The 11,100-nt window shown below is 33.2% G+C and overlaps 3 protein-coding genes across 3 annotated transcripts; all 3 read left to right on the forward strand.

The window, feature by feature from the left end:
* Positions 1-621: 621 nt before the first annotated feature.
* TRIADDRAFT_21045 (uncharacterized protein) lies at positions 622-2,001 on the forward strand (the record flags this gene model as incomplete). Its single annotated transcript, XM_002109262.1, has 1 exon — positions 622-2,001. The coding sequence occupies one exon, from the start codon at positions 622-624 to the stop codon at positions 1,999-2,001; it is 1,380 nt and encodes a 459-aa protein (XP_002109298.1).
* Positions 2,002-4,665: 2,664 nt separating this feature from the next.
* Positions 4,666-6,156, forward strand: TRIADDRAFT_53189 (uncharacterized protein; the record flags this gene model as incomplete). Its single annotated transcript, XM_002109263.1, has 1 exon — positions 4,666-6,156. The coding sequence occupies one exon, from the start codon at positions 4,666-4,668 to the stop codon at positions 6,154-6,156; it is 1,491 nt and encodes a 496-aa protein (XP_002109299.1).
* Positions 6,157-8,166: 2,010 nt separating this feature from the next.
* On the forward strand, positions 8,167-10,994 carry TRIADDRAFT_53190 (uncharacterized protein; the record flags this gene model as incomplete). The annotated part of the gene is made up of 10 exons (XM_002109264.1): positions 8,167-8,494; positions 8,921-8,955; positions 9,116-9,217; positions 9,404-9,498; positions 9,631-9,706; positions 9,860-9,938; positions 10,025-10,244; positions 10,359-10,489; positions 10,605-10,750; positions 10,857-10,994. The coding sequence occupies 10 exons, from the start codon at positions 8,167-8,169 to the stop codon at positions 10,992-10,994; spliced, it is 1,350 nt and encodes a 449-aa protein (XP_002109300.1).
* Between the last annotated feature and the right edge of the window lie 106 nt (positions 10,995-11,100).

Here is an 11,100-nt window from a genome sequence, read left to right on the forward strand (position 1 = left end):
ATGTACCACAGATGTACAATTTTATTCGCTAAAAACGGATACATAATAGCAGTAATTATCTTCAAAGCTTTAACAATAAATACGATATTTTTCGTAATCGTTACTAATAAGCTTGGTAACTCGGTAGCATAAATATGAAACCGTGCTAATGAGTTTACTGGAACTGTAATAGTGTGCTGTAACACTCTATGAACTAACTACGGTATATTATAATGATCAAAATTCGATCATAATAATGTCGTGCAGGGAATCTACCTATGATAATTTAGTATTTAAAGTTATGAACTTAATCCGCTTATATCAATACGCAGCGGCAATACTTCTCAGTTAGCAGTGATAGCCAGTCGCCATAATTGGCCTATTGTTGCTTCTACGAAACTTAAAATAACAATGAACGATTATAAACCGCGATAATAATCCTACCTACTGATGTACCATAGATAGATTAGCGATGCTGCAATTTGATAAATAAACACAGCTAGTTTGATATATAACAGCAACGTTGCCAGTAACTGCATATGATTATAAATGTTTTATATCAGAAATAAAGCTATAAATTTTCTTTAGTGGCTACTAGTGAAAAAAAATACTCGTTTATGAAAGCAAGTCGTTATGAAATCTATGCATGATTTTTTTTTTATATCAATAATCATATCATGTGAAATTCTATCTACCATCAATGGCAATCCTCGGATAAATCCAAAAGCAAAGTCATGGTCTGAAACTCCCAACACAAGTCATGATTACCAGCGTAGGAACCATATTAATTCTTCGTCAATACCTGATGAAAAATGGGACTATATCGAAGTAAGACCTGGAGCGCATATGTTTTGGTGGTTTCATGGTTACATAGGCCAAAGCAAATCACGTCAAGATATACCATTAGTTTTATGGATGAATGGCGGACCTGGTGATTCCTCTGTTGGTCGCGGTAGTTTTTATCAGATTGGACCTGTGCAAATGAATCTAACACCTCGTCAAAATACCTGGTTAAAGCAAGTTAACCTGCTATTTATAGATTATCCAGTTGGTGTAGGATTCAGTTACGTTAGCTATCCATCGGCCTATAGTACAACTGACGTTCAAGTAGGTCAAGATCTCTATCATGTTATAGCTGAAGTATTAAGAAAAATAACTGCCCTACAAAATGTACCACTTTACATAATTGGTGAATCTTATGGAGGTAAAATTGGTGCTATCCTTGGCCATCAATTAATTCAAGGCAATTTAGCTGGTCAAATTCAATGTAATTTTCGTGGGACTATTTTAAGTAGTCCATTTATATCACCAATGGATACAGCAGCATCATATGGACCCTTTCTTTACGCGATGTCATTGATTGATGATACAGAATTAAATCAATTAAATCAGCATGTGGAAAAAATAAAATCCTTAATTGCAACTGGTAATAACAAAGAAGCATCACGGCAATTTTATGTTATGCTATACATAATGCTAGAAATGACAGCTAATGTTAATATATACTACGTGCGTATGCATTTTCCTATCAACATCTTTGCTAGATTAGTGAATACGGCCGATGAAAATAGCAGTAATAACAATAATAATCCTAGTGAAATGTATAAAACGATGAATGGACCCATACGTAAAAAATTAGGTATAATACCTGAAAATATTACATTTGCTGATTCTAATCCTGCTGTTGGATCATACTTGGATCCAAGCTTCGTTACCGAAGTTACAGAATACGTCGATCATCTATTAGCAGCCAACGTATCTGTCATGATAGTCAACGGCCAGTTTGATGGTATTGTTAATATATTAAGTTACCAAAAATGGTTGAAAAAGCTGAAATGGAGTCATTTAAATCAATTCTCGAATACCCAAAAATTACCTGTTTATGATTCGAACGAACGTATAGTTGGATATAAGCAAAGCTATAAAAATTTAGAATACTGTACTATATTAGATACTGGACATTCACCAACATTAAGGATCCCTTATAAATTAATGGAGCCATTTCAACCTGGTTTGACTTAATCTTAAGGTAGCATATTTAAGCGTATATGAGTATCTTATTTAAAGTCATAATGTATCACGTTATAACTAAATTATAAAATTTGAATGTAAAATCGTGATTAATAAGTTCTGATATTAAGACATGACTGTTGAAAATTCGCCTTAAATTGCTTTAATTTTGGCGCTAGAGCAGTACGTCAAAAATTTAGAGTACATGTATATGGTTTCTTGCCACTTCGAGTTACTATAATGCTAAGCCGTTTATTAATTTCTCAATTACACGATATATAAAAGAGTAATTCAAACTATTGATGTAAAGCATGAGATTGATTTGTTCTCTAGCTATTTTTGTGATATTAACGAGGTTTCTATTTACGTATTTAAAACATTATAACTCTTTACATATTGGAGCACTGCCCAAATTAGCTTTAAGATTAAAATTACTGTATTGTACGAAAATTGATCAATTGAACGTTTGATTGTAAGATTGTGTAAGTGTATATTACAGATAATTACAGTACGAATTGTAGTAATTCTATTGAGATGTTTATGTTAACGTTCTGAGACTCAGATAGATTGTGCTGAGTATGTTATCAATATGTCTTTAGGATTAAGTAATAATATGGTTATCGGCAACCGCATTACGAAGATTGATAAATAAAGAGAACATCTGAAAAATAGAATTTACTACATCGTAAAGTGAAAATTCATTTTTGTTCTTCAAACTAATTAAAGATCATATACCTGATGCAATTATTAGCAATGTGAGCTCTGTAAGGGTAATGATATGCTGCAATAATCTGAAGATTGAAAAATAAATTAACGCGGTGTATCTGTTATCTAGACTCGAAATTAAGTATCTATCCATATACCTATAAAGTTGTAAAACACAAGTGATAGAAATTGTTGTGTATTTGTTACACTACTAGTATTAACCAAGTCTGAGAATCAGATATACGACAGAAATAATTGCGTAAGGGTAATACTTTTGTACATAGAAGGGGCTAATTTAGCATATCTCAACAGTTGTTTTACCGTAATTAATGTGCCTAATACATATACGAACATATCCTGTTCGATTATGCATAGCCTCTTTAATTACAAAGTACATTCATTTTACAATCTTAATAAATTGACAAGCTTCAGGATGATTATTTATATCATCTACTGCGATTGTGAACTGCTTTCAAGTTTTGAAGAAGACAAGAGTTAAATATCGTAAGCTATTAGTACTAGATAGATAGTGATATTTTGATTATAATTGTCTAATACCAATATATAGATATGTAAAAATTGTTTTGGGAATAGCAAAATTAATTTGTACCCTTGCATTAGACTCAGTAAGTTGTATCCTATATCTACAAAAAGATTAGCGCTAGATGCAGATTGTGTCTGACTTCTTAAGTAGATAAATTAATAGATTAAAGAAGTTTAGCATCTAATATAGGATAAATTCAAATATTACGGCAGATTTTTCATAATCATCTTTAAGTACAGCTATTGAAAGTCATAATTTAGCAGCCTATGCAATAGAGATGATATTGTTCAAATAAATATAACGTTATCTACATGCAATATGTCGTGTTAGCTAATAGATGGTCATTACTTAATTATCTAGAAAACAATTCATCGCACTTTTTGCAGCGACAGTTTAGGTGCCGTATAATTTAATTTATCTAATTTTTTTCAATATATTCTAAATGCCAGATCGGTGATCTATGCCCTAACAAATAACCTACTATAAACAATTTTAGTTCGGATACTGTAATGCAGTTTAAAATACTCGTATAATATAAACTTTTAAAAAAGTCTTGATTCTAGCGGATGTATATATTATGGTGGCCTACATTGCCAGTCACATAGTACTAGTATTAATTGCAACTACTGTTATATTATCAAGTAAATTGTTATGATTTTAGTCAAATGTTTATACAATACATTGACCTGTACTAAAGTATTCGCTTGACGAAAATAACCCTTCCGAGATCTGTTAGTAAATAATGCTAAAGTCCAAAATTTCACTTCTTGTATTCTAATCAACCCTAAATTTACCTATTAAATGACTATCTTACTGAAAACTTAGCATCTATCATCAAAAAACAAAAACCCAATTGCCGTATGTATACTAATGTAATTGTGTTTGATTTACAACAGTTCTTCATAAAAGTGCATTAAAAAGATAAAATGCCATTTGATCTATTAGAGGAGGTGTACTGATTATAATTATTGAACCTTTCAATCGCAGTGATGCAGCTAATCATAAAATGATCTTCATTACATCCGATAATATTTTAGGAATGTTAAATATCACCTATAGCATATTTATCTAAGCTAAAGATCATAGAATAAATAAAGATCTACATCTACAAGATTTTTTAATTGTTTATTGGATTTACAGGAAATTGCTGAGATAGCCATGCCGCTATTTTAGGATACAGAGGAGAAAGATGTAGCATTTAATTTATTAATTAGATAACAAAAACAACATCACTTTTCTATTTACGTTATACATCTAATATAAGTAATCATATAATTTATAAACTTGGTAAACTAAAGTTGGTAAAATTCCCTGACATATTATTTTCTTATAAAGTAAAAAAATTTTGACTGATGATAATTACTGACGCTAAGAAATCAGCTTGGAGTTTCAAGTATTAATTTTATTAAGCGGATGATAATGTTATCATGGAGAAACCTGTAGCGAAACCTAAATCTAATTTAAGCTCCTATTGCCCATCTAAAACAATTATAATAGCAATTGCTATAAGTATTATTATCATATTAGCCATAATTATCCCTATTTTTATCGTATTCGGAAAACCATATCAACTTCAGGGAACAAGTTCCGTAACTGATAGTTACAGCCCAAGCCAAACTACCTCTAACCCAACAACTGCAACAACCACAGTACCTTCAAGTTCTCCTCAAACTTCATATAAACCAATTCTTAGTATACCTGATGAGTTATGGGGGTATTATGAAGTCCGTCCTGGTGCTCATATGTTTTGGTGGTTTTATGGCTATCGTGGTAGTCAATTACGCTCCCAGATGCCACTAATATTGTGGATGAGTGGTGGACCAGGCTATTCATCTGTAGGTAAAGGAAATTTTGGTCAGGTAGGGCCAATTCAGTTGGATCTAAAACCCCGAAACAAGACGTTGATTAAACGTGCTAACGTGCTATTTATTGATTATCCAGTTGGTACAGGATTCAGTTACGTCGATAAAATGTCTGCATATAGTCGTTCTGACAATGAGGTTGCCCAAGATTTATATCGTACATTTGCGCATGTTTTACATTTGCTGCCTTCTTTACAATTATTGCCATTTCATCTTGTTGCAGAATCATATGGTGGCAAGATAGGTTCAATGTTTGGTAATTTATTATTACAGGCTAAAAAAGAGGGTCGAATTCAATGCAACTTTATTAGTTGCATCCTAAGTAGTCCATTGCTTTCTACAGCCGATACCATCGAATTTGCAGGACCTTACCTAAATGCGTTCTCACTTATTGACGCTATGCAATCGCAACAACTACTGAATCAGGCGAACAGCATAAAACAATATCTTCAGCAGAAACGAGGCATTGATGCAACAGCGGTTTTAGAGCAATCATTAGAACGTATGGTTAACATTAGTAGCAAAGCTAATCTTCATAATGTAATTAACTACTTATCCGAGAATCCTTTTACTACCTTAGTAAAGCGCAATTACACCGACATACAAAGCTTACAAAATAATCCTACCATAGCTCCAACAGCCGCCTATGCAGTTATGAATAACCAAATCCGTCATAAGCTAGGCATTGTACCAAGGCATGTTAAATTCGCCTCCAGTAACATTTTAGTTTATGCTCTATTAAGAGAATCAATCTGTTATCCATCTATTGCTAATGCAGAAGCAATTCTAAATGCAAATGTCTCTGTTTTAATTATCAATGGTCAATTTGATGCTTTCGTTAACGGGATAAGTTTGCAAAAAACCATAAAAAAGATTAATTGGCCTTACATGAAATTATTTCAATCGAGCAAAAAGGCTGTGATGAAAGACGATGCTGGAAGAATAGTTGGTTTCATCAAGAAATATCGTAATCTTTCTTTTATGACTATGATAGACAAAGGTCATTCACCAATTCTATCAGTTCCTGATTCGTATATCGGAAGCGTTCAGAATTAGAAATTAAGCATTAACATTAGTTATTTATTTATATACTTGATATAAAGAATCGCTTGTCGTTAACTAATAAAATATTTTCGGTAATGCTTTTATTTAATTTTATACATTTCAAATTTTAGCTAAATTTACACGCTATCATTACCTCAAATAAATCCGTTTCTGTATTTATAGATACCCAAATACATGCAAGCGTAGCTCGAATTATACTGTAGAGAGCCTTATAATTTTAATCGTGCTAACCTTTTTTCCTTATTGTATACGGCGTTAACTCTAAAATCTTCGAATTAGAATGAAACTAAAGTAACCAAAGTAATAATAAATTAATAATTCTCAGCTTTTTAAAAATTTAGGTACTAAACCGTTTTGGTATACAAAACGGATAATTCATATCCCTAAATTTTAGCAAACCTTGGTATCATAAGAAAATATACCGTACGTATTATTACTGTGAAATCATTAAATCATTCATTGTAAATTGCCTCACTGTATAATTATCAAAGAGTCATACTTTTTCCAATAAATTCACTGTTTCATAAAATTTATGAAGGAGAATAATGGTAAGAAAGCTTCTGTATGTGATCGAAAGCGATCACCGTAGTGTAGTTATTCAATGCAATATGTACTGTACATTCGTATCCGTTTATTGGACTATATTCCGAAGCTCCTTTTTGCAATGTCGACTATCGAGTAAATATGAAGCATAGTACTATAAAAGTCAGCCAGTGCTGATACTTAAAGTGAACTATGGTTGAATAATGAGCATTCCTTTGTGCACACTTTAAATCTAGTTTAATGACTAAATTTAAGCAGAACTTGAAGAACTCTGTGAATCTGCAAAGCACTGCAGTGTGAACTGATGTACTGCACTGTAAACGATGTATTGCATGTACGATTGCATCTAGTATAATCAGCGTTGACGTAAATTTCAACCTTTCTTGGATGGCTTAATGCACAATGCAGATCAAGTCTGATCGAATTAGGATGAAATTTGCATTTTTATCCACATTGATTGACCCATTTAAAAAAAACAATATAATTTATTTACGTAATTCCCCTATTTTCCCTATTCAGCAGGGAAAATAGGGTAAATTCTAGTCTACAGTAAATCGAGCATTCGACTATCCTCATCGAAAGCAGATAAATTTACTGCATTAAACCAATTTTACGGTGTATAGGATTGAACGCTGTAAAATATTCAATCTACCCTCGTAAAATCAAAACAGATACTTTACTGCATTCGATTAATTTTACAATATATAGGATTGAAGGCTGCAAAGTATTCCATTCATCCTCATAATATCCAATCTATATATTGATATTGTTTCCATCCTATACAGTTACTGCCTATAGACCCATCTTAATCGATGACTACTGTACACAGTGTACAGTACTGTACAGTACTTTACAGTAGTTATCCAGGCACGGTACTTATACTGTACTGTACTGTACTGTACTGTACTGTACAGTACACTTGTACAGTACCGTGCCTGGATAAGGCGTGTACTGTACACTGTGTTATCCTGTCACCACAGTACTGTACTCCTGTACAGTGTACAGTACACTCACAGTACAGTGTACAGTACTCAAAGTTTTACATACTGTACTGTACAGTACTGTACTCTACTGTAATGTACAGTATTGTCGCATACAGTATACTGTACTGTACAGTAGTATACGGTAGAATATTGTACAGTACTGTACTGTACTGTACTGTACAGTAGTTATCCTATCACCACAGTACGGTACAGTACAGTACAGTACTGTACAGTGTACAGTACAGTATTCAAAGTTTTTACATACTGTACTGTACACTGTACTGTTCTGTACCGTACTGTACTGTACAGTACAGTACGGTATTGTCACATACTGTATACTGTACAGTAGAATATTGTATCATCGTTGAAGCTATTGACGCTGAGTATCTGAGTAATCGTGGTTATAATGGCTGGGGCCTACTGTACGGTACCGTAAAATGTACTAGATTGATGACACAACTGGTCTAATTAAAACATGGATGCAGTCAAGAATTACTTTAAGAAAAAAAACTTAGACAGAAAATTTAAAAGGGCTGGTGATGGTCATGTATTAGCGGAAGAATCAGAGCCAAAGGTAAACGATCCTTTAAAAGTGGAAGCCCGTATTCAACCGACATCGGATGCTTCGCGTGCTGGCCAAGCAGCTATAGCCAGACTTGACAATCAATCAAAGAAGAGTCAAGTCAAATACAGGGAACCATATTCTGATGCCAACACATCCAATGTACCCACAACTACAAATGACAGGATAAGTCAAAAGGTAGATGCTGTTTCGTATAAAGATACAGAAAGAGGAGCAGCTGGTAAGCAGTGCATACCATTTATTTTACTTTAAAATAATCCTAACATTTCGTAGTGGATCTACAATTTATCATGTTAATGAAGGTATCAAAGCATATCAGTAAAGACGAGTAAAACTAGTTTTTCATTACTACAGTAGTGACCGTTTGAACGAAAGTAAACATAACTACGATACATAAACTGCTCATAGTATTACAGTTTCCTATCATCAACTGCCTTTTATATATCGTACTGGATGTATTATTGTTCCCACCAGTGAAAGAGCTATTTCTGTACAAACTTCCATTTTTGAATATTCATACAGTAAACTCCAGCAAATACACTACTGTACTATCATAAAGCAACTCATAGACTTGTAGAGATACATTATAATCTTAAATGTTATTTACTAAATATATGATTTCATTCTATGATATATGAAAATGTAGCCTCCAATGCGCGTGCTGGCTCTGATCAAGCCCAGGTAAATGGCCATACGGAAATGCATGACCGAAAAATTTAGTTCTGTAAATATATTATCGAACTGGTGCTTAAAATCTTACATTCTATGCATGATTTCGTCTTAGACATTGAATGAGCCGGTTACCATTTAAGTATTGATAGTATAAATATTTTATCCTTAGGCTTTAATCGAGGTGCAAAGAGTGATTCTTGTCTGTCCATTTTGTAAAAGAAGCAAAACTAATAGTGAAATCCAAGATTGTATGAGATCGTGCTTGAATGAGGTATCAACATTTTAACTACACGCCAACTGAATAATTCATGGTTATTCAGAACACTTTCTTAAATTACTTATTGCCATAGATCCAACATATAGTAGTTATATATGATTTGTAAGACCACTTCTAGTATTGCTTCCAATTTAAGCTTCTCTACAATATATACAGTAAAATCTTTCATATCCTATGTAGTGGCATAAAACGGATCCCATAGAAGCTGCTGCATCTCGCATTAAAACACTAAATCGTAAGGAAGCTGTTGATACTTCCGTAGCAACGTTAAGCAAGTAAGAATAAAACAAATACGTAATTTTGCGCATTTTTCAAATACCGCTCTGGTTTCTATAAATTTTACTTTGCGTTAGATGTGCGACCTTTTACATAGGTAACCTAACTCTTGCTCACTTAAATTCGATTAGGTACATAAATAACATTATAGCTGATCCTGCTACTGAAAAATACCGAAAAATCCGCTCTAGTAATAAAATCTTCCAGGTCAGTTATGCTTAATATCCGAATGGATCAATTCGGTCTTGCTACTAAATTTTATTGAGATACGAGTTACAACACTGTATTAGCCAGATGGCGGATATTATCAGCAATAGATACGTATCATTAACGATGCCATTACTGTTTATCACCTAACAGGAAAAAGTTGCTGACGTTGAAGGGAGTACTTCGTTTTTATTGTCATTAGGATTTACCTTGCAGCGCTTACCATTTCAAGGTTTATCACCTTTACTTGTGTAGGAACTGTTTTGTGTTAAAAATGTCGATAAATGTATTCACGTGCTTGTTATTCTGCTAATATAGATAGTGAAGAAGACTTTTATTATCTTGATCGTGAAAAAATAGTCGACGTCGATGTGCTGAAAGCGGCATTACTAATTTTAACATCCGCTGAGGCTAAAAAGCCTACATTAGACAAAGATATGCGCGTTTATCGAGCAGCGAGTGCTGCACCCAAAGTCGAGTTGCCGTCTGAATTTTATACAATATTGGCCTCAGAGTTAAAGCAAGAACAAACCCAAAAGTAAACATTGCAAAGACATAGTACAAGCTAGTTGCTGATATACGCACTTTAATCTTTATGATTAGCAATCAAGATCCATTGCTATATTCAAAATACTTATAATCTCTTCTACAGATCGAAAGCTGCAGCTCTAGAATCTGAGCTGAGAACTAAAGCCATGCGAAAAAGAGATGAAGGAAGAATTTCTCGCCATTATTTATATACTATTATTCGCGTAAAATTTCCAGATGATGTTTTAATACAAGGTATGACCCCTGATTATTAGCTCGAATGTTACGCTACCCTAATTACAGATGGTACCGTCTTCCTTTGTAATTTTAAGTGCGATAGCAGCTTATATTTTTCACTACTTGTTCTTAGGTACTTTTCATAGCAACGATGCGCTAGCAATGGTATTCGAATTTATCAATTCTTGTTTATGCAACGATGCCATCGTTTATACACTTTCGACCTCAATAGGAAAGAAGCTCGATAATGACAAAGCAACCTTGTCCAAATTAGATTTAGTAAGTAGCGCAGTGATACATTTATATACTTTCTCTTTCTTGCTATTAGGATATTCATAGTCACATTTCAATGTTTTATCACTGATGCACTCTCAACTTTCATTAGGTACCTTCATGTGTCTTACATGTATCATGGGATGTATCAATTATGGCTGAGTTACAAGCAGTTGGCCTTCTAGAACCAAGCCAAAAATTTTACTATCTTAAAAATAGTGTTAAATTTCTGATTCAGGAGCTCCATTAATGCTTCAATGCCTTTACGGAATACGTATTTAAATCGCTATATCAAAATAAGTGCTAATTCGAATATTATATACTTTAAACATATTTGAATAGTATATTAATCTCTT

The sequence above is a fragment of the Trichoplax adhaerens genome, genomic scaffold (genome assembly GCF_000150275.1).
Source record: "Trichoplax adhaerens TRIADscaffold_2 genomic scaffold, whole genome shotgun sequence".
In the NCBI taxonomy this organism is placed as follows: Eukaryota; Metazoa; Placozoa; class Uniplacotomia; order Trichoplacea; family Trichoplacidae; genus Trichoplax; species Trichoplax adhaerens.